Source organism: Vigna unguiculata, chromosome 10, assembly GCF_037176805.1.
Source record: "Vigna unguiculata cultivar grain cowpea cultivar isolate G323 ecotype 2 chromosome 10, ASM3717680v1, whole genome shotgun sequence".
Taxonomy (NCBI): Eukaryota; Viridiplantae; Streptophyta; class Magnoliopsida; order Fabales; family Fabaceae; genus Vigna; species Vigna unguiculata.
The window spans coordinates 51,081,299-51,106,226 of NC_140801.1; the positions used below are offsets into that span (position 1 = coordinate 51,081,299).

At 30.6% G+C, this 24,928-nt stretch overlaps 3 protein-coding genes across 9 annotated transcripts; 1 reads left to right on the plus strand and 2 right to left on the minus strand.

Moving 5' to 3' along the window:
• Positions 1-1,018: 1,018 nt before the first annotated feature.
• Positions 1,019-6,657, minus strand: LOC114165036 (developmentally-regulated G protein 2). Of its 3 annotated transcripts, none has more exons than XM_028049661.2 (12): positions 6,530-6,657; positions 6,368-6,453; positions 6,080-6,147; positions 4,771-4,847; positions 4,364-4,544; positions 3,397-3,453; positions 2,732-2,806; positions 2,481-2,600; positions 2,058-2,228; positions 1,865-1,978; positions 1,567-1,737; positions 1,019-1,378 (listed from the first exon to the last, which is right to left on the minus strand). In XM_028049661.2, exons 2-12 carry the CDS (start codon positions 6,435-6,437, stop codon positions 1,283-1,285), a joined length of 1,200 nt encoding a protein of 399 aa, XP_027905462.1. In that variant the 5' UTR covers positions 6,438-6,453; positions 6,530-6,657; the 3' UTR covers positions 1,019-1,282. The 3 variants fall into 3 exon arrangements, with proteins under 3 accessions (XP_027905462.1, XP_085523938.1, XP_085523939.1); XM_085667812.1 differs by having other exon boundaries at positions 6,368-6,448; positions 6,529-6,600; XM_085667813.1 differs by having other exon boundaries at positions 6,368-6,445; positions 6,529-6,569.
• Positions 6,658-8,112: 1,455 nt separating this feature from the next.
• On the minus strand, positions 8,113-15,258 carry TRFL6 (TRF-like 6). 5 transcript variants are annotated; one of them, XM_085667808.1, is made up of 9 exons: positions 14,873-15,258; positions 14,388-14,550; positions 13,472-13,646; positions 12,835-12,878; positions 10,830-11,798; positions 10,016-10,147; positions 9,168-9,458; positions 8,969-9,031; positions 8,113-8,469 (listed from the first exon to the last, which is right to left on the minus strand). In XM_085667808.1, the coding sequence occupies exons 2-9, from the start codon at positions 14,514-14,516 to the stop codon at positions 8,308-8,310; spliced, it is 1,965 nt and encodes a 654-aa protein (XP_085523934.1). In that variant the 5' UTR covers positions 14,517-14,550; positions 14,873-15,258; the 3' UTR covers positions 8,113-8,307. The 5 variants fall into 5 exon arrangements, with proteins under 5 accessions (XP_085523934.1, XP_085523933.1, XP_085523935.1 ...); XM_085667807.1 differs by having other exon boundaries at positions 10,830-11,810; XM_085667809.1 differs by lacking the exon at positions 14,873-15,258 and adding an exon at positions 13,951-13,994 and having other exon boundaries at positions 10,830-11,810.
• A 5,773-nt stretch (positions 15,259-21,031) lies between these two features.
• Positions 21,032-24,672, plus strand: LOC114166155 (disease resistance-like protein DSC1). Its single transcript, XM_028050831.2, has 4 exons — positions 21,032-21,642; positions 21,762-22,854; positions 22,946-23,260; positions 23,348-24,672. Exons 1-4 carry the CDS (start codon positions 21,080-21,082, stop codon positions 24,521-24,523), a joined length of 3,147 nt encoding a protein of 1,048 aa, XP_027906632.2. The 5' UTR covers positions 21,032-21,079; the 3' UTR covers positions 24,524-24,672.
• The last annotated feature ends 256 nt before the right edge of the window (positions 24,673-24,928 follow it).

Consider the following 24,928-nt stretch of genomic DNA (forward strand, 5'->3'; position numbering starts at 1 on the left):
CTATTTTAGGAAAAATAGTTTAGTTTGCATAGGTTTTAAGGGGATATTATACCATATTTAATTTTTAAAAGCCCAATATGTCTATACAATTTTTTTCTATTTTAATTAACTTTTTTGGACATAAGGTCTAAAACATTATTCAAATAATTTAGTTATTGATGCAACTTTTTTATATATTTTTTGTTAACAACTTATTTTTCACCACCTATATCTTTAAAAGGTTAGGTTGTTCCTACTACTAAATATTTTACTAGTATTCTTTTTCCTAAAAGGATTATATATTTTTATTATTTTATTGATCAAAGTTTTCTAAAATGATTATTTTTTTCCTATAAACGATGACACTTATCTGTAATTTTATTGTTCAGAGTTTTCCAAAGTGTTAATTTTTTTTTTTCTAAAGAGATTATTCTTTTCTATTATTAATTGGTAGATTAAATTATTTATTATTTATTGTACAACAATCTAAAAAACCAGTCAAAGAATACATATTAGATTTCTTATCTTTATAAGTCTTAAGATTAAGAAAAACTATTTTTTTTGCCTTTGCTAAAATATGTCACAGAAGTATTTGTGAGATATTGGATAACTAAGCTAGAAAGTCCATTTTACAAGTCTCTTTATAAATGGACCTAAAATTCTTAATAATGAATTATCATGTCCTTTAAAAATAAAATTAAGGAACGGCATATCTGGTGAATATCTAAAGGATTATTATCTAAGATCTGATGAAATTTTACTTGCTACATTTGGGTGACTAACTTTTTTGGTAATGGACTTCCAGCCTTAAAATCATAATTAATTTTTTGTACCTAGTAGTAAATTAATGTATACAAGTTGAAATTCGAAAGAGTCAAATTCTTTCATCTAAAGTTTCATCAAAATATTTTATATTTAATTTTATCTTCAATATTATCACGTATTATTAAGATGAAACTTCAGATCTGATCAGAAAATAACACCATTAGTACCTACAGCCCTACATCTAAGTATTATCCATAGTTAAAATAATGCAAAATTTTTAAGATGCAGTGCCCGTTTCCTTTACTTCTGCTTCTCTTCAAGTCAAAGATGCACACTTCATAATTGATAAAAAACTATTATTTCAGGGGGTGGGGGTGGTGTTACAACACTTGGGTGGCAAAAAACATAGGAGCATTCAATCCTATGTTGCAAGAGCTATCATTATAAGAACCTTTGCTTTGGATGTATCATAAACTCTGGTCATTTTTCCAATCCACCAGGCAAATCAATGAAATCACAGGTAGTCTCCTATGACACATTATGTCTTCAGTGGTGCCTTCTTCTCTCTGTCAGATATCCGAGCAGGTGCATTGGAATGTGATTTAAATCTTCCCCTTCCTCCCTCTTCCTTTTCCTGAACAATATATAGATACATATATATTATATGCATACACAAACAGACATACATACATATACATATATATTATGTCACATTCAATCTCTGAACATCGCAGATATATGGGAGTAGCAATAACAGAATTTGAACAATGCTGATGCATCAGTCAGACAGCAGAAAACAGGATGAAGGGCGGCTTTTCTGACCTTTTTCTTAACAATTTGAACCACATCTTCGTCACGAAGATTATGACTAAGACCACAATGTTGTGGGTAGTGCCTTGCACTAGTGCCCCAGACCAGAACATACTTGACATCCTTCACCAAACTTCTGTGAATATGGTTGCAGAAATCTTCTACAGTGCAGCCTCCTCTATCCTGAAACATATTTTGCCAGAGAAAGTGACATCTCTATTATAGATTGTGGGATTAGAAAACATTGGAGCCAAATGTTTTCAAGCTAGTTTAAACAGAATAAGGGACAGATAAAGATAATGCAACATACAGCGGAAAGAACCACGGGATCAGAGAAATCTGGTTGCTGGCCTTGTGGTTTTGTGTAAACTCTAACCAGACCCATTTCATCCCACATCCTTGCAAGTAGTCTGTCTAAGTTCAGCTGAGAAAAAAAATTTGTGTTAGAAACACTAAAAGGGTGAAGAAGAAAATAAAAACAGAATTGCTAAATGTTTACCCACCTTCAAATTGCAGCTAATGACAACAGAATTAGGTTGTCGAGCTAATCTGTCCACATCATCAATACCAATGACGTCTATCTTGTTGTATACATATACACACTTCATGTATTTTCGGTTTCCTTCAATGACATCTATGAGATCGTCCACTGTAGCATCCTCACGGAAAAGGACCTGAAAGTCAAATTGTCAGTTAACTCCCTTGACATACTTTGGTAATAGAAATTCAAGCTCAATGACATTATAGTAAATGTGGTAATTCACCAAAAAAAAAATAGTAATGGAAATTACAAAATTATCAACATGGTGGTTAATCAAGACTAGCCTACACAATCTGATAATTACAACTGCAAGATCATATTGTTCCATGATTACAGGTCCGCAGAAGGAATTGAAACTGCTATTACTTTAAAGCTTGAGGTATACCTCTGCATTGTGAATCTTGTACTCATGCAGGATCTGATAACACAGCTTCTCATCCACATGAGTCAAAGGCAAAGTGCTGTTGAATGAAATTCCTCCCGTCTTTTTCTTTTTAAAATATATCTGCCAAGAAACATAAAGCTCCAAATTAATGAGAGAATGACGACAAAAACATAAAAATTCAACATGGTCCTATATGCTGCATACAATACATGCTTCATGACACATCCCAACATATTGGCACACAATCTTACCTGAGGGGGTCTCTTGTTTAATCTCAAGCCCACCGCTTCCAGCTCTCTGGTCAATATTTGCCTATGACCCTCACTCTGACACATTGGAAACATAAAAATTAAAGGTCATGGCTTGAAAATTGAAAGTTTTGAATTTCAAATTTAAATATAATTAATCTATCTAAACGTGACTGAATCAATTTTGCATGCAACATTAATTCATAGTGAGCAGACACACGAGCATTGTGGTATGCAGCGGTACCCTTTGCATGGTAGGAGGCCTTTTAAAGGAATGAAAAGAAAAGAAAAAAGTTGAAAATATGTAGAACTAACATTTATTATTCACTTCGTGGAACACAGGGTAGGAAACACTATGCATTACTATCTGATGTAATAAGATGGCAGAGATGTGCTAATGAATATATATATGTACAAAGAAAAATTAAAAGTGGCAGTGGCAGTGCCAGTGAGAAAAATTGTATAATGAAAAAAACAACTAGTTTAGTTCCAGGAGAACCTGTTGGGTATTTTAAATGGTAATGTTTGAGCCAACACATGCCTAGCTACTTTTTATCTACAGCTGAAATAATAATTTACTAAATTGACCAACATATCATTTTATCAACTAGAAATACTAACGACATAAGAGAGAAAAACTGCATTAGAAAATGTAAAACGACACTTACTTTGGAAGCATCAAGAACCATCAACACTATGTCTGAAGATTTAGCAACCGCAATAACCTAAGAGCACATTCAGAAAACAAAAATCCTACAATGTTAATAACAAACCAAACAATACGTGAAAAGAATGTAGTGTCGTTATATAAATTTGAAGTGTAACTCAATTCAATAAAAAACACTGTGATATGAGAACTGCCCGAGTCATATCTCTGGTTAATGTATGTTGGGATTTTCAGAATTTTTGGAAATATGAGAGATATAAAAAATAAGAAATATGTTATATGGAGGAACTTGTTATTCATGTACTATATAGCCACCAGAGTCACCATCTCAGAAGCTGGTACCATAAAATGCTTCACCCAGCCTTTTGATCAACCCTCCACCACAGGTAGCATTTTCGAGACACTGACAGCCAATGGGCCACAATTAAGGAAGGTTAGGGGTGACTGCAATCAAGGCAACTTTCCAACACACACCAAAGGCTATAGACCTAAAGTGTGATAGTAGATCTAAACACAAGCTTTGATATCATCTTTAGATTAAGGACTATGTGTGTAATTCAACCACACAATTGGCTTGTAAGGTCAGGATAACCCAAGCCTTATAAACACTATAATAGCCATATCTCTAAATGTGGGATCTCAACCCCCTAGAGCTAACGTTTTTGATGTTGCAATTTCCTATGCTTCATTAAACCTTTCTTGACAGACCCTTTGTAGGTAATCCTTCCCTATACACTGGTAACCAATTCTAATAGGCTGCAAAAAAGTATACTCAGGGGTAATAGCAATTAAGACAACTCTCCAACACATCACATTCTGCTAAATAGACATTATATACCTCTGTTTGCTGCATTGGGAAATCTAACGGCAACACTACAAGCATGTTGATTACCAATGAAAGGAAAAAAGAAAAGAATAAAACACTACCCAATCCCTGGAATCATAGAAAACAGAAATACTAGTTTTACCTGTCTCCCTCGTCCCTTGCCTTCAGAAGCACCTTCAATAATTCCAGGAAGATCAAGTAACTGAATTTTAGTATCATTATAGTGTATAATCCCAGGAATACAGGTCAGAGTTGTGAACTCATAAGATGCAGCTTCAGAGTGTGTGCCCGTTAACATTGTCAAAAGAGTAGACTTCCCCACACTGGAGTATGGAAAGGCAAAAAATGGAAAGGGTTAGCACTAAGCAGTTTAACTAACCCAAATCAAGTGTAACCAGATGCCTAAACCACATATACACCCATCCAAATTACAATCATTCAAGGAAATGCAGCCCAATACAACTGTAACCAACTAGATAATGGTAGTAAATAAAATAAAATACATCAATTAGTAAAACTAAAGGCATAGGGTTACTTTAGAAGGAAAACCTTGGAAATCCAATCAGCGCAACACGTCCATGGCCAAATTTTGTAACTTCAAATCCTTCTCCGCCTCCACTAGAACCCTATCACAGAATTTGATAATAAGATAGTATACCACAACTTAAAAAAATATTTACCAACGAATAACAAGCTGTGGCAGACAAAACAACCATACACCTAGGTATTTCGAAATACATAAATAAGAGATTCACTAACCAGATCCCAAGTAAACGATTCACTAACCAGGTTCCAAGTACAGTAGTTATCATAGATCACAGTTGGTTAACATTGGAAGGAAGGGTACGTTTAAGTAAACTTTTTCATAAACACTTCTAGGAGAAGAAACTAAAAAGGAAAAATGAAAATACATATCTTCAAGGGCTAAAACTAACTTGTGCAAAACTTAATCAGTAGAAACTCTATCATATTAGCTTCTTCAAAAGTCTGATTATTAACTTATACATGGGCAAATTTTAACTTATAGAGAAGTCTATTTCATTTATTTTCATTTTTCCGCCTACTAGAAGTACCAAGGAAAAAATATATACTGACAAACCTAAAGAGGATTACAAAACAAGATCTCCTAAAGAAAGAAAAAGGAAAAACATAAGCAAACAAACTGAACCAAAAAATTTAAAAGGACGAATTGCTTAGTACATTGATAAGAAAAATTCAACTAAGAATTGATGTGCTAAGCTACCACGCAGATAGAAGTAAATAAAAAACTTGTACCACTCAAACGTCATGGGGAAGTTTCAGATAAAAGAATCCAGTATCACCTCTCCATCCATAAATACTATTTTCACACAAAAACAGAACATTACTATAAAATCTTAGTCTTGTTCTTCCTACTGATGACTTCAAAATGAATAGATAGGAAGAATTCTGGAATCCAGAAAAATTCATTGCTTGTTAAGAAAATGCAAGAATGGTGCAAACAAGACCAGAAAGGAAAGCCACCAATGGCCTCTCGCTAGGCATTTGTTACTGTTCTCTATTCTAAGCATGTATGCTAATGAAGTGATGAAAGCAGCATAAACTTCAGCAGCTCAAACAGTAAAACTAAAATAATAAAAGTATAGGCTATGTGCATTAATCTAGCAAAGGCTGAAATACAGTCATGACTCATGATATAAAATTGGACTACGAACTTTCCCTCCTTTTCTAATCTACAAATATAATAGACCTCACAAGCCAAAAATAAGTTAAATACCTAATATCTAATGCTAAAATGTATCAAATCAATATCATATTGTCTTGGGTTGTGAACCATATGAGGTGCAGCGCCACAATAACAGTAACTATAAAAACTTACTTTCGGAGGCTCCAATAATTGTGTCCTTAGTTTTGCTATCTTCGCCTTGAGCTGCCCAAGATGATACTCTGCACGATACAAAAATCAAAGTACATTCATAATCACGGAAATATTAAACACACGAAGACAACGTAACCCAAAATTAGACCACAATGCCAAAGAATTATTTAAAAAGGTAAGAGAAAAAACAAAACACCCAGAAAAAAAAAAAAAAAAAAAAAAAAAAAAAAAACACTCTCTTCGGGAATTCCACTAATCGAATGAAATCAGAGGGTACTAAATGAGCACCTGTGGCTTTGTTTTTCTGGGTCCGAGCCATTTCGGCTTCAATTTCTTTGATCTTCTCAATAATACCCATTTTTATTTTCCTGTAACTAACAAAAGAGTAATCAGCAAAGATAGAGCAGAAGAATCGAGAGAGAGAGGAAGCAAGGTACGATCTTAATTCACCGGAAAACACAGTCACAAGATGTCGAAAACCCCCAGAGAGAGAAGAGTAGGTCTGAGAAGAGAAGATTGAATAATTATTTCAGGCCCAGTTTTAACACCTTCTGATTGGGCCAATCTTTTTGTTTCAGAACTCTTCTCGGACCAAAGAACTTAAATATTTTACAGAAACAATTAGTTATGAACCATTGGCCATTTCTTTCTGCAACCGAATTATTTTATGTGCACCTCCCATGAGGTTAAAAGATCAAATTGCCCCTTACCGCTCTCACTCCTTACTATCGCACCTTGTGTGACATGTGTATATGTGGGGTATTATGAATAAACTTAAGATATCAGAGACTATATAATTTGGAAGTGGAGTTTTAAATTACATGATACAAAAGTTAAAATAACATGATTTTGAATTTTTTTATAAATTAATGACTTTTATATTACATAATTCAAAAATTATTTTTACATAATTATAAAATAAAATAGGAATTTTTATATTTATGGGACTCAGAATCTTATCTTATGACAAAGAAGAAAGTAGAAAATTGTTGTGTATTTTGTTTCAAGTATAATCTTAATAATATATATTTAATTCTCCTGACTTTTCGTTTTTTAAATTTTTTGTGATGTTGCTTTTATAATTTAGAAAAAGGAAGAATATATAATATTGAGTTAAAATAAAAATTGTATCAAAGTACTTATCCGATAATTTTATTTTTTTTACTTTGTATTGATTAGATAAAATAAAACAAATATATATTTTATAATATATTTTTTTGGAGAGCAAATCACGCTAAACTAATTAATTTGAAATTTAAAATAAATAAAAATATTGATTAAAGCTATTAAAAATGATCAAATATAACCTTATATATATATATATATATATATATATATATATATATATATATATATATATATATATAAAGAGGTGTTTTTGATAGTTGTACTTAAGTTTTGATAATCTTTCAACTTCATAAGCTATTTCTATAAAATATGTGGATTTGGTGCTATTGTTTGAATGGACTTTCATACTTTTAGTCACAGTCAATGAGAATATCATCAAAAAACAAAAAAACTTAGTGATGTTAATTAATAACGACTTTTTAGTAACAATTTAAAATTGTTGCCATTTATTTACATTACAATTTCAAGTCAATTTAAACAAAGAATAAATTGTATCAACTTTAAAAATGTAATCTAAAACTGAACCATTTATTAATAATGCAACCGCAATTAAACAAAATGAATAGGACAAAAAATAATTAAGCATAAATATAATGTTCTGGCAATATATGCTAAAATATCAAGTAATTTTATAAAAAACATAAATGGACTTTAAATAATATTTATAACAATCTACAATCTTATCGGAGAAGACAATCTATGACTAGATGTTGAGAATATATTCTAATTAATTATTATAAAAATCTGTCTTATAAATTTCACAGTTTATAAATTCTTATAAAACAAAGGACAACAATTTTTTCCATATTGTATGTCAGCTTTCGAGATTCATTAGCAGCATTAGAACAGATTCTAACTAAAATTAAGGTATATAACTAAGACCAAAATTTACAACCATGAAAACATCGAGAACAAAAAACTGACATCATTCTATTCAACGTTTGAAGGCATAAAACATCTAATCAATCTCCTCTCAACTGTCTACAAGATTGCATCTACTCTCTCTAACCTTCCAAGAAAGGATTGGTCTAACAAAGTGCAGAAATGAGTTAAAAAAAGAAAAAGAAAAATTGCTTCCTGATAAGAAGTTTGGTATTTATTTACAAGTAGCCTGATCTATCTTCATGCACACTCCCTGCACCAGCTGCTACCTTGTTTGAGCTGATGTTTGGAGGAACCTGAGAATTCATCTCAGCAAGCTCTCTTACACGTAGTAAAATTTTCTCAGGAATTGGAGCCGTACCATGCTTCCGCGAATTTATCTATAACATCAAAATATAAGTCTTCATAATAATAGTAGCTGAACTATAACTTAAAACTTTCTATTTTTCAACTGTAATAATTCCCACTTCAGCTGAAGTGGGAATTGAAGACTCATGAATTTGCAGCCTCCAAAAGCATGCAGCTGAACAGCATTACACAAACATTAATGGCATGATGGCATCACAACTGTCAAGCATGCATGCTAATAGAGGAGGAATTTGGATTCTAAGTTGTTTCTTTCTGTGTTCCTCTGTTATATTTTTAAAATACACTGATGAACACTTATTTTGATGTTTTAAAATATACTAAAAAGAATTTTAATATACCAGATCAGTGTATTTTTAATGCTGAGCAAAGGACAGCACCAAAAAACCCAATAGATAATCTAGTCTGATAGAGTTCTACACATGCATAGGCATAAGATATGAGGTTGAAGAAGAAACCATAGTTAACCCACCTCCACAAGATCAAATTAAAATTACTGTCATAAAGTCTTACCCCCTCATCAGCAGGTGCAGGTGTCATTGCAAAGCTAGCTTTCAGCAAATTCCTCCACTTGTCCTACAAGGTAAATAAAATGTGTTCAATGTGTGAATGCACAAATACAAAAAATAGCCTTGCATTTACTTTACCAACTTTAACATCATGATCAGAAGTGCACATGAGATGGCTTACAACTGGACTTTAAAAGGATTACCTTAAGATCAACAGATGTCCGATATGAGTATGATGCAAAGGAGAGGCGTTTGATTTCAGACCACCTCCCTGCTCCACACCTTGACACACCTTCAACCAACTTTATGACCTCAACAAGAGTCCATGCCCTATGATGCTTCCTCCTCATTCCTCCTTTTGCAGTTGGAACAGTAACTATGTTGTCATCTGAAGTATGGCCAGGTGGATCTGCCCTTTTTGGCCTCAATTCCTGCCGTGGTTCAATTGTGCCTATTACTGGACTCTGCTTCTCTTGCTCAGGTTCAGAAGAAGACTATCAAATCCACCCCACACAACAGAGCATAAAGATGTTATGCAGAGAATAAAATACCGAAACAATGTCATACAAAAGAAGTCAGTCATCTCTTTTTCAAGGTCAGCCTTGTGAAAACTTGAACAGTTGATTAAACAAATGCTTCAATTGCATGTCATGTAACAATCCCACATCAAGGAAGCACTAGACTGACCAAAAATGAAAACAGGAAGAAAAATGGAGACATTTTATAGTAATCATAATTGCCACCATCTTGGGTTCAAGCATTCAAGAAATGAAATATACATAAGCAAAATAAGCAACAAATATGAGAATCCATAAACATTTTAAAAATATAAAATTAGAAGTTGACAAAATCAACACATAAGCAATTTCTCCAGGTGCTAATTTATCAACTCCTATGAGTTAGCTAATTACTGACCCTTTTATGGTGTTATAATTCTACTTCATCTCCTTCCTATAAAATTCATCATTCTTGTCGTAATGAATTTTTTGTGTTCCAACAAATAAAAGTAAATTATACTTTCAACAAATAGTGGAGGCTAAGTTGCTCTTACTGGTTGATGAAACTTAGCAGGCATCCTAGGCTTGAAAACTTTATCTGGAATCTCACCAAGAGCATCAGAACTGTGCTCAATGAGCTTATTACTCAATTTTGCAGTCTCACTCGTGGCAGCTGGATGGAATTTCTGAAAAAAAAAAGAGCGTAATTGTTTTCTGATTGTCAGAAAATTAAAGCACTTCCCAAAACAACCATAACAAGATAATTTCCAGAACTGTTGACAAACTTGCACTGGAAAAATGCAGCAGGAGTAGAAAGGCAACATTGGAAAATCATGTAGCAAAGAGACATTTCCTAGGCATGCTATCACACACATCAAAAGGCCTGATAAGAAGCCTTTTTTCTTCGACATGAAAAAAAAAAGGAAGAAAAGGCAAAAAAATTATGCATTATGATCCAACTCAAACAAAAAGATACATCTAACTTGCTGAATTACTTTCTTTAACTTAAGTAGAACAGGAAAGTTTGTGTTAAAATATTTCAATAATATAGTTGAATCTCATAGAATAATTTAGAACATCTTCAATGATCTCTCATAGAAAAGGTTTCGCAATTACATAATTTGTTTCCTATTTTGATTAACGAGGTGTCTAGATCCAGTGTAATGGCCTAACTTTTTTGAACTTCTTCAAAGCAGAAGTTCCTCCAATAAGCTACAATACAAACCCCAACTTTTAGTCGTTTTTCACTTGAGTAAAAAGCACTTATTTTTACCAGTTTTCATAAAAGTAGAAAACGGGAACAAGATAGAATCATGATTTACTGAGAGGGGTAAGCTTAATATACAAGCAGGAAACAGTATCACATACCATAAGAGATGCCATATCTTTCCTTGGACGACTTCTCCGAATCCAAGACACACAAGGAATTTCGACATCAGATCCTCCGAGAGAGTCGAACCTCATGCCACATGTTCTCACCTCTGAAAAAGTATTTCTAGCAGGCCTGACATGTGATGTTGAAGAAACATGTCCAAGTTCCATGGTTTTATAAGAAATTGGCAACCTAGGATTGTGCTCTCTAGATTCGTTTTCAGAGAGCTCTTCAATATATCTCTTTGTAGGTCTCCGAACTCTTTTTGCAGCTCTTTGTTCTGTCTGATTAGTCATATCATCCAATCCATATTCTGTATTTTGATTTCTCAATCTTATTTCAGAAACAACTTGGTTATCATCAATTCCACAAGCATTTACAGCAGACAAATCCTTAAAGTTGATATCCTCTTCTTCAGTCATATTTTCAGAAGAAATTAAGGACGCAACATTCATATTTCCAGAACTTTCTTCAACAAATTTTTTGACTATTTTGTTATCTTTAATAACGAAAGTTGTTGCTGAAACATCACATGAGTTGGTTAAACTCATGGCAATCCTCCTTTTCAGCCACTGTTTATCTTTCACAGTAGTTTCTCGACCAAAAGTTACCTTAAACAGTTCATGAAGTTCTCTGATTGATAGCTTGTCCAAGCATATTTCTCCATCTGACATTGAAAGGTCAGGCTTCAAATTGGAATGGACAGCAGAAGCAGATGACCCACTTTCTATTACTCCTTCTGAAGGTCTAGAACACTGATCCATACTCCCAGATTGATTGCTATGAGTATAATTTAAACTCGATGCTATAGAAGGAATTTCCTGGTAGGGAATTTCAGATTGAACCTTCCCATCCATGACAAGACATTTATCAGCTGAACACTGGCTGTCTACATTTACATGAGAATGAACAGGTGATCCACATGATATGCGTTGTTTCTCCTCTTCTTTGACCTTTTGCAAAATCTGCTCAATGTACTACAAGAAATTTTAGAGGTCAAGAAGGACCCCTTGGAAACAAAATATTGAAAATGCCACAACGTGCAGCAATGATCCAGGGAAGGGGGACCATACACTATTAAGAAAATATGGGGCAATTAATCACTTCCTAGATGAAAACCACATACAATATTGTAAAGGATAAAAAAAATCAAAGCTAAGAAACTCACGTGGAAAGTTAAATCCAAACAAGAGCATTTCGTCATGATTAGGAAAAAAAACTAATGCCCCACGAAACCTATTGTAACTTTCTTCTTCAGTCCAAGACGAAAATGTTGCAAACTTGCAATGTACATAAACATATCCAAGCATAAATGTTTGCCATAGTTCTACCAATCTAAACTGTCATCAATTATTCAATGCAATAATTCTTAATTGGAAAGACCTAAGTCAGTTGTTAGCATATGTAGAGACACATTATTTAAGCTACATCTTACTGCATTACACATACAAGGTAAATTTGTGAGTTTCTTTACTTTTTTGATAGAGGAAGAAATGTTATCAGTTAATAATGAAGACAATTACAACAGGAAAAAGAACGCATTACTGCATGATTAACATGAGTGAAGGAGAATCTAGGAACTAATATTATCCTCAGAATCAGAATATGCATGCCTTAACTACAGATATATAAAAGGATTGCAATATCTGAGAATACATCTCAGACCCACCACAACTACTCTAAAGAAAGCGCAAATGTATTTATACCAGGAAAAAACTTGCCATGATGACTAAACAAATATTTAAAGCTCATTTAAGTAATTAATATGCCATCACTTGATTTCATAATTAACAACAGATATAAAACACAAAACATATTTATTAAGCATGCTGTAACAAGAAGAAAATACCATGTTGGACATACCAACTTTTTAATGTATTCAAACAGAATAACCATATAGATCAAAGCACAGTTTGACAATTTAGTTTTTCTTTCCCTAAGATTGAAATCCTTAGAGAGAAGGAGGAAAGGAACGAGAAAAAACAAAAGAGATCCAATTACCTGTAATTTTGCATTTAGTTTCCCCAAATCAGCCTCTGTGGAGCCTAATTGTGAAACACCAAAGCATTAGCAGAAAGAAATAAGAGAAAAAAAAAATTGAAAGGGAAAGGAATAGGTTAACAATCATGGCATTTGCCTAAACTTTTAAAAAAGTATGACCATATAACTAACGAGAACATCAAGAGTTCATCAACATTTTAAATTAGATGATAGGCATTATACCCTTTAAAGTTACAAACAAGCTAATAATTTCAGGGAAGAATAACAAGAACGCATTTACTGGAAAAAAAAAAAAAAAAAAAAACTTAGAGGAATGTCATAGTGAAAACAAAGTCTCAAGCCTTCAACAGCTTTACTCCCAGAAATCATTGACCCTAAATTAAGCATTTTAAAAACAGAGACTGTTTATAAAAATAAAAAACCCGAAGACATCAACACAAATTTTGGTCTAGAGAACAACTAAAAACTAAATAAATAGATAACACTCAAATCCATTCAGAAGAGATAAAGCTGCAGTAAAACAGCCAAGAAATCCCATGATATAGTCTGATGTAACCACTAGTACAGATGTCATTGCTTTGACGTGGCATTTAACATGTTGAGAAGTAATTGTAACCAAGAAAGATCGAGTACGCACCTTCCGAGCACTCCAACCGAAGCTTCCCAGAAGATGATCTTTCAATCGATATGCATTCTAAACTCTGTCCAGTGTCAGCAACAACATGCATTTCACTGTTTTCATACTCAAGAAAATCCCCCACCTCCATTACTTCATCATCTGTTGCAGGCACTAACCTTCCATCACCTTCAACCTAAAGATTATATCAGATGGACAACTGGTTGAATTATGAATATAGCCTGAACAAAAGTACAAATCACAAAAGAAAACGTAGAACCAAATAATAAAATGTTTACTAATGAATAAACTTGCCCTTTACTTTGATCTAATCAAACTAAATGTTAACACAAAGTCGCATTCCATTTCAACTTTCTACATTTTCTTTTCAGCCATTACAGAAGATTATGGAAAGTGAGGTAATTTCTTTACATAAAAAAGAAGTGATCAAAGGAAAGTAATTTATGGAACAACTACGCTACAAAAGATAGATGGGAAACCGTCAGGAATTGTGTTAATTTGAAGTGGAGATCGCTGGCCATTTCTGGAAAAGACAAAAAGGTATCGAGGTATTATAGATGCTATAGCAAATAATAGGCAATAAAAAAGTGATTCAGGTAGAACAACAATCACTCATAAAAGGTGTACATATAGGGTTGCCACAAAAAATCCACCTTTGAATAAATCGAAGACAGGCCATATATTAAAACACTTCCGGGACAATGTTTAGGTTTTTAGTCTAATAAACAGGTTAATTACAAGGCTAAAAAATAGTCTTACAACTCTTAAAAGCGTTCCAGTCCGCTAAAAACACTAAGGTTCCATGGCAACGCATTCCATCTTGATTTGTTGTCATCAAAGCATTAAACACAAAGACCTTAAACACTTGCATACCCAAATGAGAAATTAAAAATTTAATAAAAAGTTAAACATCTACCCGAACAAGCTTGTATACAATTGGGTTAGAAATTTGCTTCGGTGAAGACAGAGCAGAACTGCTTCTGTCCAGCCCACTGTCTTCAAACTTCCCGTCATCATTATCCTCAATTCCAACCACAGTTTCCATGAAGTATCAAGCACATGCACCTCAAATACACAAACTGCAAAACCAAAAAAGAGAAAGACAACAAGTTACTGAAAAATTCACCATTTGAAGAAATCAACTCAAACCCAGATAACATAAACTGAAAATTTCCGCAGTAAACACCTTAAACCTTTAAAAATCAAAACTTTAGAAAAATAAACCGTGCCCCAGAAGATAAAACAACCAATTAAACACACACGAACGCACACACAACAGAAATGAGACCCCAAATTACTAACACCACAAAATATTTCTCAAACAAAGAAATGCACAATTGGGGTAAGTGAAAAACTAAATTAAAAGCAACCCACGCGATAAAAATTAGAAATTGGACTCACCATAGGGTAGAGATGACTCAGTAACTGAAGCAGCAAAACCTCACTCAGTAAACGAGTTGAAAACCACCGGATTGAATCCTCTTCGAGGAATCGTCTCTCAGAAACTTCTTGGATAAGTAAAAGAGAGATGAAATTGAACACAGTGGATTGGTTTTTTTCTTTTTTAATTGGAATATTATTTAATTTAATTTCGCAATTAATTGTGTGCGTTGAGAGAGAAAGAGAGAGTGGAGAGTGGTGGTATGTGTGTGGGTTTAGGTTTGCTTTTCGATCACGCTGTGGTGAGTTAGTGAGTGAGTTGAGTTTCGGATTCCAAAATTGTTTTGTGAAATGAATTGAATTGGGAATGTAGAATCCGGATTTTTATTTCGCTTTGGACTCTCTCTGTCTCTGCGTCTGTCTCTACACAACTCTCAAAAAACATATCTTGGTAAAGTTGATTTCGTTTTTGGACGAAAAAAATGGTTTCTTTCGTTGTTTATCAACCCATAGTTTTCCACTTTTTTTGTTCATTTATGTGTTCAGTCTTAAACAATTTCATTTCCTTCCCATTGAAACTAAGACTAAAACATATTTTACAGATCTTGAATATGATTTCTGTCATTATAAGGGACCTCATATATACAACTTAGTATTTTTTTATGTTAATTAATGTCAGGTTTAAAGAAATACGCATGAAGATTAAAGTTACGAATTGTAATGATTAAATTTAAATTATATTTTGTAATATCTATATAAACTAAAAACTGTGTAATTATTTTCAAAACATATTAACTTTGAATTTTTTTTTATATGGACTGTTCTGGTATTTTTGGTTTCTTTTCACTATCACAGCAATGTCAATTAAATATTCAAATGGTCTAATAAATTGTGTTTTGTACTGTTATTTAAATTTGAATATATCCATATTTGTATTATATTATTATAATTATATTATTAGTTCCCAATACTTTCTTTTTTCGTTCAAAGAGCAATTTAAAAAAAAAAAAGGTTAAATTATGGTAACCGTTCTCATTTTATTTGACTATCAATATTTTTCTTTTGGCTTATTCATTACACTCAGTAAATCATGGTAATGCGCATTCATTACACTCAGTAAAGAAATAACATAAATGGCGAAAAGTAAAAAAAAAAAAAAAGGAATATTCTTGTTAAGGTACTCCAGCCGTGAATATAAGCATTAATATAGTGTTTACCGTTATTGTGAAATATAATATATAATTAATTTAAAATATAATAATAAATAAGAAATGATTGCTACAAAAATTAATAGTTATATATAAACAAATACAGATACATTACTTTATTTCTTATGTTTATGAGACTACCATACAAAAGATATATTATTAAATAAATTTACTATTTCACACTCAAGTACACTTATAATGTTATATAACTTTTACTTCTGTATTATTAATTATTTATAATAATATATAAAGGAAATTTCTCTTTTTTGTCTACGTTTCAAAATATCAATTTTATCTTTTAAATATTATAATTTATTAAATTTTTAAAAATTGACAGTTATTTTTACAAATTTTTTATAAAATCGGTTATTTTTACTTTTTATATTCTTCTTTATTTATTAATGGTTAAAAAATTTCATATGTTATGATATATTTCACTTTATTTTTAATAAATACAATTTTAATTTATATATTAATTTAATAACATTATAATATTATTATCTATTAATATAATATCATATATATTTAAAAAATAAAGGCGCAACGCACGATAATACCTGTGTTTACATCCGATATTATATAATTGGGATTCTCTTTATAGTGACTTTCATATAAAGTATAATGAATAAGACGTTAGAGTTTAAATGATTAATAAATTTGTCGTTTATAATAATTTTTATCTGTTTTAAGTATAATGGTGAGAAAATGTAGGTATATAAATCATATTATTTATTGCATGAACAATAATGTGAATCAAATTATTTTTACTTTGTTGTCTTCAAAATGGTATAAAAAATTAGTTAACCTGAATATTTGAGTAAACAAAAAACCATAAAAATTGAATTTTAATAATAATAATAATAATAATAATAATAATAACACATCTTTCTAAATTATATAAATAGTACCGAATATAAATTTACATATTAATAACAATGTACACATCTATAATAATAATTTAACATATTAAAAAATAGTACAAGTATTAATTTATTAAATATATGTTAAGATTTGAAAGTTTATGTCTATATTTATATATATATATATATATATATATATATATATTATTTAATTATGTATATATGTAATACTTAGTGATTTTTTTAAGTTTCTTCCTTTATTTTAAATAAATTATTTTCAATCGTTTTAAATTTAATAAAATAGTTAAAAATGAATTTTTATTTACTTTTAATTATAAAATTTATTTAAAACTGATAACCTGTACTACTTTTAAAAGGTATATATATATATATATATATATATATATATATATATATATATATATATATATATATATATATATATATATATATATATAAGAAATTCCTTTATTTTAGTGTGCATATATATTTTTCAAATTTATCTTATATGCATTTTTAAAAATTAAAATAATTATTTAACAATTTACCAATTCTAAATTAATTCTTTTTTTTCAACTTAACATCTTTCTAAATTTATATTTTTTAAATTATAAAACAATTATTAAAATAAATATAAATTATTAAAAATAACATTATAAAAATATTCATATTTAATTTTATATTTATAATAATAATAATAATTTTATTACTTTCTACTGATATAAAGAAGAAGTCAACACGCACGCATTTTTTTCACTAATATAATTGAATCTAAGTAATCATGTAACGATATTAATATAAACATGTAAAAAAACTGACTAATTTCATATATGTTTCAATAATTATATAATTGGCTTAAATAGTAGTTTGGTCATAGTTTTCGTTCGTTTTTTTTTAATGTGGTTCTACTTTTGATTTTTTTTCAATTTAGTCATAATATTGATAAATTTTTTTCAATTTGGTCATTTTTGCTAACACCGTTAAAATAGTTAACGGATGTGAACAGTAACTGCTACGTGTCATTTTGTAATTTTTTGTAATTTTTTTATTTTTTTTAAATGTACACGTGTCAAACTCATATCATGACACGTGTCATTTTTTGTGATTTTTTATTTTATTTTATTTTTTATTTTTTTAAATTTTTTTAAATTTAATTTTTTTAATTAAAAAAAATTCACGTGTCAAGCTAATATCATGCCACATGTCAAAATCAGATTTTTATATTCAATTTGGTCATAATATTCGTTATTTGTTTTTAATTTGGTCCTAGTTTTTTTTTAATTTAGTATTTTTGTTTCTCTCCAAATTGAGACAAAATATAATTTGTATATAAATGTTATATTGATATTCTTATTAAAATACATATTTTTATTAAATATTTTTAATTTAAAATTAGAGTTGGTTTAAAATTAAATATTTTAACCTCTTAAAATTTGAAATTAATGGTGTTATTGTTTTTTTTCGTTTTAATTTTAAACTAACTCTAATTCTAAATTAAAAATATTTAATAAAAATATGCATTTTAATATATACAAATTAAATTTTGTCTCAATTTGAAGAGGAACAAAAATATTAAATTTTAAATAAAAAATAGGACCAAATTGAAAACAATTAACGAATATAGAAACCAAATTGAATATAAAAAACTGACTCTGAGACGTGACATGATATTAGCTTAACACGTGAATTTTTTTTAAATTAAAAAAAGTAAAAAAAAATTAAAAAAATTAAAAAATTACAAAAATTACAAAAATGACACGTGTCATGATATGGGCTTGACATGTGTACATTTTAAAAAAAATTAAAAAAAAAATTAAAAAAAAACACAAAATGACACGTGGCGGTTACTGTTCATATCCGTTAACTATTTTAACGGTGTTAGCAAAAATGACCAAATTGAAAAAAAATTTACCAATATTAGGATCAAATTGAAAAAAAAATCAAAAGTAGGACCAGATTAAAAAAAACGAACAAAAACTAGAACCAAACTACTATTAAGCCTTATATTATATAATAGTCAAGAAAAGTCAAACAAATGTTGATATAGCCCATAAGAGCTAATGATTATAATTATAATTATAATTATAATTATATATATATATATATACGAATTTAAAGTTATATTAAAAAAATTAATTTTCAATAATTGAACTTAAATCCCTTTATTATCCTATGATTGTATAATTTTACTCTCAATTTAACGTAAATTAGTGACCTAATATCTAGATGGCCACATATAAGTGGAAGTACACTAATTCCGGTAAAATTTAGACGAATTTTAAATACGATCTTCGTTGAAAAAACAAATATAACTTCAAGAAAATACCTTTTTATTGAAAAAAATTAGTTGATAAAACAATATTTATTGAATGATTTAATTAACAAAAAACAAAAATCATCGATAAAACAAAATTTATCAATAAATTTTAAAATTATAATTACTAGTGAAAAAATTTGGTGGTAATAAAATTTTAGTAAAGTCTATTATTAATTTAAATATTTTATTATTGATAAATATTTTTATCACTAAAATAGCTCTAAAATTATTCCAAAATTATTGTTTTATATTTTGACCATATCGTAATAAAATTTGTCAATAATAATTTTTTCGATAATTAAAATAACTTTTTCAAATTCATCTATAGATCTCTTAGTAATTGATTTTTTTAAAATAATTGTTAATTAATAAAGTTGTCAGTAAAATAAATGTTAATTTTTCTATCAAATTCAATAAAATATTTCTTATAAATAAACTAAATAGAAACGAGTGAGAAAAGGAAAAAGGAAAAGAAAGGAAATCAGATCGTTATTTTTGTCGACCGTAATTACTGTTGGATAATTACGAGTAAAATTAATCGAACATCATTTTTGCTAACGGAGTTTTTACCAACTATAAATTATTAGTAACTTTACTTTATTAATAACTTTTTGTAATTATTATCAACACATTTAATAGTATTATTTTCTTATATTAAATATGATTTATTTACTTATTATATACCTTTGAGATCTTGTAACTTGAATGAGTATCTAATCCGACCTAACAAATTTGTTTAAAGTGTTATAAATATTTAAAAATAGTGATTACAAAAGTCATATATATATATATATATATATATATATATATATATATTCTATAACAATAAAAAAAAATTTTCTTTTTGTGTTCACATTTCATAATATCCGTTTTATTTTTAGTTATTTTAAAAATTAATTATTTTATAAATAATTTACTTTTAATCATTTTTTTTACGTATCTTATTTTTCTTTTAATCATTTCTCTCTTTTATCTTAAATCATTATTTAAATTTTTTTTTTACATATCTTATTTTTTTTAATTTTATATTTAATAACTATTTTAAAAGTTATATATTTATTATTAATTTTAAATTTTTTAAAAATTAAAAAATGCGACACTAGTATATATAAAGGTTTTTCTTTAGACAATATTATCTCACTTTTGATGAGGACAAGGAATATTAACATAGTGCATTAAATACATTTCATCATTGAGCTTACCGAATAAGATGAAGCGGTCTTAAGCTAGCAGTTACTTTTTATGTATTTGTTTGTGTTTTTTTCTTCTCAAAGCATTTGAGGTCAATAAACAAAAATATGTCTTTATTAGTAATAAACAAAAATTATTCATTAGATAAAAATAAGAAAATAAATATGTCTTTATTAATTAAATATAATTTATTGATGTTAGAGTCAAAATATCAAGAAATAAGTCGATGGTGGAGCTTCCCCAAACACGGAAAGTAGAAATGTGTTGTAAGTGGTTAAAAAAATAGAGATTTTTTCAAAAATGCTCAGTCGATAATTCATCATGTCGTTTACTTTTCAATTTGTTAAAAAAACATTTTTTCAATTATGAGTAGTGACATTCAACGATCTAGTTTGAATTTTTGAAGTAAATATAGAAAATCAACCATTTTTTTATACTGATTTGTTTTTGATACACAATAATATTATTTTATTAATTTTATATTTCTTTTTTCTTTCTATGAATCAATGAAGAACAAAATTATATTAGTCAGTGTCTATATTTCTAATAAAAAAGGAATTAAGCCAGTGTCTAGACTTCTAGATAGATATATTGTGGCTGATAATTGTTTTTTATTTATATTGCAAAGGTGTAGAGAGACGAAGAAGTTAGGATGCAGTGTGTTGTAGTCAATCCAACAATGTCTTTCCAAGTTTCTCATAAAATCAAATATGTTGCATTCATGTGTCTAGTGTTTGTAACATCTTCAATTTGTTCCAATGACACTGCTCAAATAAAGTACGATGTATTTGTCAGCTTCAGAGGTGAAGATGTCCGTAGAGGTTTCCTCAGCCATTTGATTGAGCTATTTTCTCAGAAACAAATTGCTTTCTTCGTAGATGATGGCATCCCAAAAGGGGAAGAAATATCTGAAGCACTGTTTGGAGCAATTGAGGAATCATATATTTCTTTGGTTATATTTTCAGAAAACTATGCTTTTTCAAGATGGTGTTTGTCAGAACTTGAGAAAATTTTGGAGTGCAGGAGAAAAAATGGACAAACTGTAATGCCTATTTTCTACAAAGTTGACCCCTCAGACGTACGACATCAAAGGAGGACTTATGGAGATGCCTTTGTTAAACATGAAACAAAATATTCCTTGACTACTGTACAAACCTGGCGATCTGCTTTGAGTGAATCTGCTAATCTATCAGGATTTCATTTATCAAACTTTCGGTTAGTTTTTTTTTTTTTTTTTTTTTTTTTTTTTTTTTTTATGTTTAGAGAAGCAATTTTTCTGTTTTTGTTTATGTTTGATTCTTTTCTGAGTTTCTCATTACTTCTTTGCTGCACAGAGATGAAGCTGAACTTGTTAAAGGTATAGTTAAATTTGTCTGGAGGACGTTGAATCATGTTCACCACGTTAACTCCAAAGGGCTTGTTGGAATAGGTAAACGAATTGCAGATGTTGAATCATTGATGGAATTAGAAGCAACAGATGTTCGCATGATTGGAATATGGGGCATGGGTGGTATTGGTAAGACAACTATTGCACAAGAGGTATATGATAAAATGTGTTTTAAATATGATAGTTGTTGTTTTCTGGCTAACATAAGGGAGGAGTCAGGGAGACATGGAATGAACATTTTGAAGGAAAAGCTTTTTTCAAAATTATTAAGAGAAGAACATTTGAATATTGGCACACCTGATGGGTTCCAGAAGTTAGTCGAGAGAAGACTTCATCGTATGAAGGTTCTTATTGTTCTGGATGATGTCGATGACTCAGAGCAACTAGAAAAGTTAGCTAGAACAGATTGGTTTGGGTATGGCAGTAGAATCATTGTGACAACCAGAGATAAACAGGTGCTTGCTACGGAGTCTGCAAATGTATACCATGCTGAGGCCTTAAACTTTGATGAATCTCTGCGACTTTTCAATTTAAATGCCTTTAAGAAAAAACATGTAGAGGCAGAGTACGAGGAGCTGTCAAAGAAAGCAGTTGATTACGCCAAAGGCATTCCGCTTGTTCTTAAAGTTCTGGGTCACCGTCTTCATGGGAAAGATAAAGAGATATGGGAAAGTGAATTGGAAAGAGAAGGAGTGCACAACAAAAAGGTTCATGATATTATTAAATCGAGTTACTATGATCTTGAGGAGGATGAAAAGAGGATGTTTTTGGATATTGCATGTTTTTTTTACGGGCAGCAACTGCAGGTGAAGTACATAGATTTTTTATTGAAAGATCGTGATTATTCAGTGGTTGCGGGATTGGAAAGGTTGAAGGATAAAGCTTTTATCAGTATTTCTCAAGAAAATACTGTATCGATGCATGACATTATACGAGAAACCGCTTGGCAGATTGCTGGCCAAGAATCTATTGAAGACCCCAGAAGCCAGGTTCGACTATTTGATCCTGACGACATTTACAGAGTACTAACATACAACAAGGTAATAGATAAAATAACACAGAAGAATTGAATAATTTTAGGAAAAGTAGATTATAGTGATGTTTACAAAATTTCTACCACTTTTCTTGCAGGGTAACGAGGCTATCAGAAGCATAGTCGTGAACTTGTTGAGAATCAAACAACTACATTTAAAGCCACAAGTATTTACTAAGATGAGCAAGCTCCACTTTCTGAATATTTACACTGCAGGAACTCGCGATATTCGCTTCTATGAACCGTGGGGCTTGTATCTTCATCAAGGGCTTGAATCTCTGCCGAATGAGCTAAGATATCTTGGTTGGGCGCATTATCCTTTGGAATCTTTGCCTTCAAACTTTTCTGCAGAAAATCTAGTCGAGTTGCACTTGCCATATAGCCGGCTGAAAAAATTATGGCAAGAAGTGCCGGTAAATATTATACGTATTCCTTTTAATCTAAAATTAACATTAGCCCATGCAATGTCTTCAATAATCTGTTTGTTTCAACTGCTACAGGATCTTGTGAACTTAAGGGTTCTTATGCTGTATTCATCCTCAAACATAAAGGAGTTGCCAGATTTTTCAAAGGCCCCAAATCTTGAAGTAATAGATCTCCGTTCCTGTGTAGGGTTGACAAGTGTTCATCCATCAATTTTCTCTCTCAAAAAGCTTGAGATATTAGATTTGGAGGACTGCAGGTCCCTTACAAGCATTCGAAGCAATGTCCACATGGATTCCCTTCGTTACCTCTCCCTCTATAAATGCATGGAACTAAAGGATTTCTCAGTAACCTCAAAGAATATGATAATGGTGAATTTAGAACACACAAGTATCAAGCAACTCCCTTCATCTATGGGATCTCAAAGCAAGCTTGAAAAGATAAATCTAGCATTCAGTTACATTGAGAGCTTGCCTGCAAGCATGAAAGATCTTAAAGGTTTGCGACATCTCGATCTACGACATTGTAGGAATCTTAGCTCCCTACCAGAGCTCCCTCCATCAATTGAAACATTAGATGCCCGTGAATGCGTGTCATTGGAGAGTGTAACGTTCCCTTCTATCACCAAACAGTGGAATGAAAATAAGAAAAAGATTGTCTTTTGGAACTGCTTGAACTTGGATGAACGTTCTCTCAAGGCCATTGAGACGAATGCGCGAATTAACATGGTGAAATTTGCACACCGGCATTTGTCTACATCTGGTGATGCTCAAGCTATTTATGTGTACCCAGGAAGCCAAGTTCCAGAATGGTTGACGCATAAGACCACACTTTATGATGATGATGATGATGATGATGATTACATAAGTTTTGCTCCACATTCCTCTCACTCGGGTTACATTTTATGCTTCATTTTACCGGCAGTGCAGTATGCGGAGAGGGTTTTGAAATTGAAGGTGAGTACTGAAGGTGAAGATGAAGGTGATGACAGTGTGATCGTGTATTTAGACCGACCACATCATAGTATTAAGTCGGATCATGTGTATCTGATGTACAACCAAGAATGTTCTCGCTTTCTAACCAGTCGTGCCAAACAACAACCAATGCTAAAATTTAAGGTTACAGTAGCAACACTGGCATTGTCATCAAAATACATAGAGGTGCAGTTAAGAGGGTTTGGGGTTAGCACAATCAGCAATTTTCTTAACAAACAACAATTGTATGATGCTCATATTCCAAAGGAACATTGTTAAGTCTGTTCAGATGCTCTGCGGAATAGGTGAGAGGGAAGACAGAATATTAAAGAGGAGGTAAAGAGGAGGTACGTGTGTATAGTTTTTGGACATGGTTGTTTTTTATTGGGATATACTAAATATCTGAGGGCACTATTCTATTTTGATAACTTTCTTTTTTATAATATGATATGTTATTTTTTGAATAATTTTTAATGTTAAAGAATTAAAAAAAATAAAAATAAAAAATCATTTAAAAGATAAAGAGAAAGCTATAAAAATTTAGTTTTCAAAACAAATATTTTCCTTTTAAGTATCTGTGTTTGAAGATCAGTTGAGGAACTAAAGAAGGGAACCTGTAGAAGAATGTTAAGAACTTTTGAAATTATCTTATCACCAAATTTGACTATTTGAACAAAACTGAGA

Coding starts and splice junctions, on each gene's coding strand:
- LOC114165036 (XM_028049661.2), bottom strand. CDS start 6,437: ATGGGTATTATTGAGAAGATCAAAGAAATTGAAGCCGAAATGGCTCGG. Junction 4,545..4,770: donor GCGCTGATTGGATTTCCAAG/GTTTTCCTTCTA, acceptor TCCATACTCCAG/TGTGGGGAAGTCTACTCTTT. Junction 2,229..2,480: donor ACAAGATTCACAATGCAGAG/GTATACCTCAAG, acceptor TTTGACTTTCAG/GTCCTTTTCCGTGAGGATGC.
- TRFL6 (XM_085667807.1), bottom strand. CDS start 14,516: ATGGAAACTGTGGTTGGAATTGAGGATAATGATGACGGGAAGTTTGAA. Junction 12,879..13,471: donor TCGGTTGGAGTGCTCGGAAG/GTGCGTACTCGA, acceptor TTTCACAATTAG/GCTCCACAGAGGCTGATTTG. Junction 11,811..12,834: donor AACTAAATGCAAAATTACAG/GTAATTGGATCT, acceptor AATTTCTTGTAG/TACATTGAGCAGATTTTGCA.
- LOC114166155 (XM_028050831.2), top strand. CDS start 21,080: ATGCAGTGTGTTGTAGTCAATCCAACAATGTCTTTCCAAGTTTCTCAT. Junction 21,643..21,761: donor TTTCATTTATCAAACTTTCG/GTTAGTTTTTTT, acceptor TTTGCTGCACAG/AGATGAAGCTGAACTTGTTA. Junction 22,855..22,945: donor GAGTACTAACATACAACAAG/GTAATAGATAAA, acceptor CTTTTCTTGCAG/GGTAACGAGGCTATCAGAAG.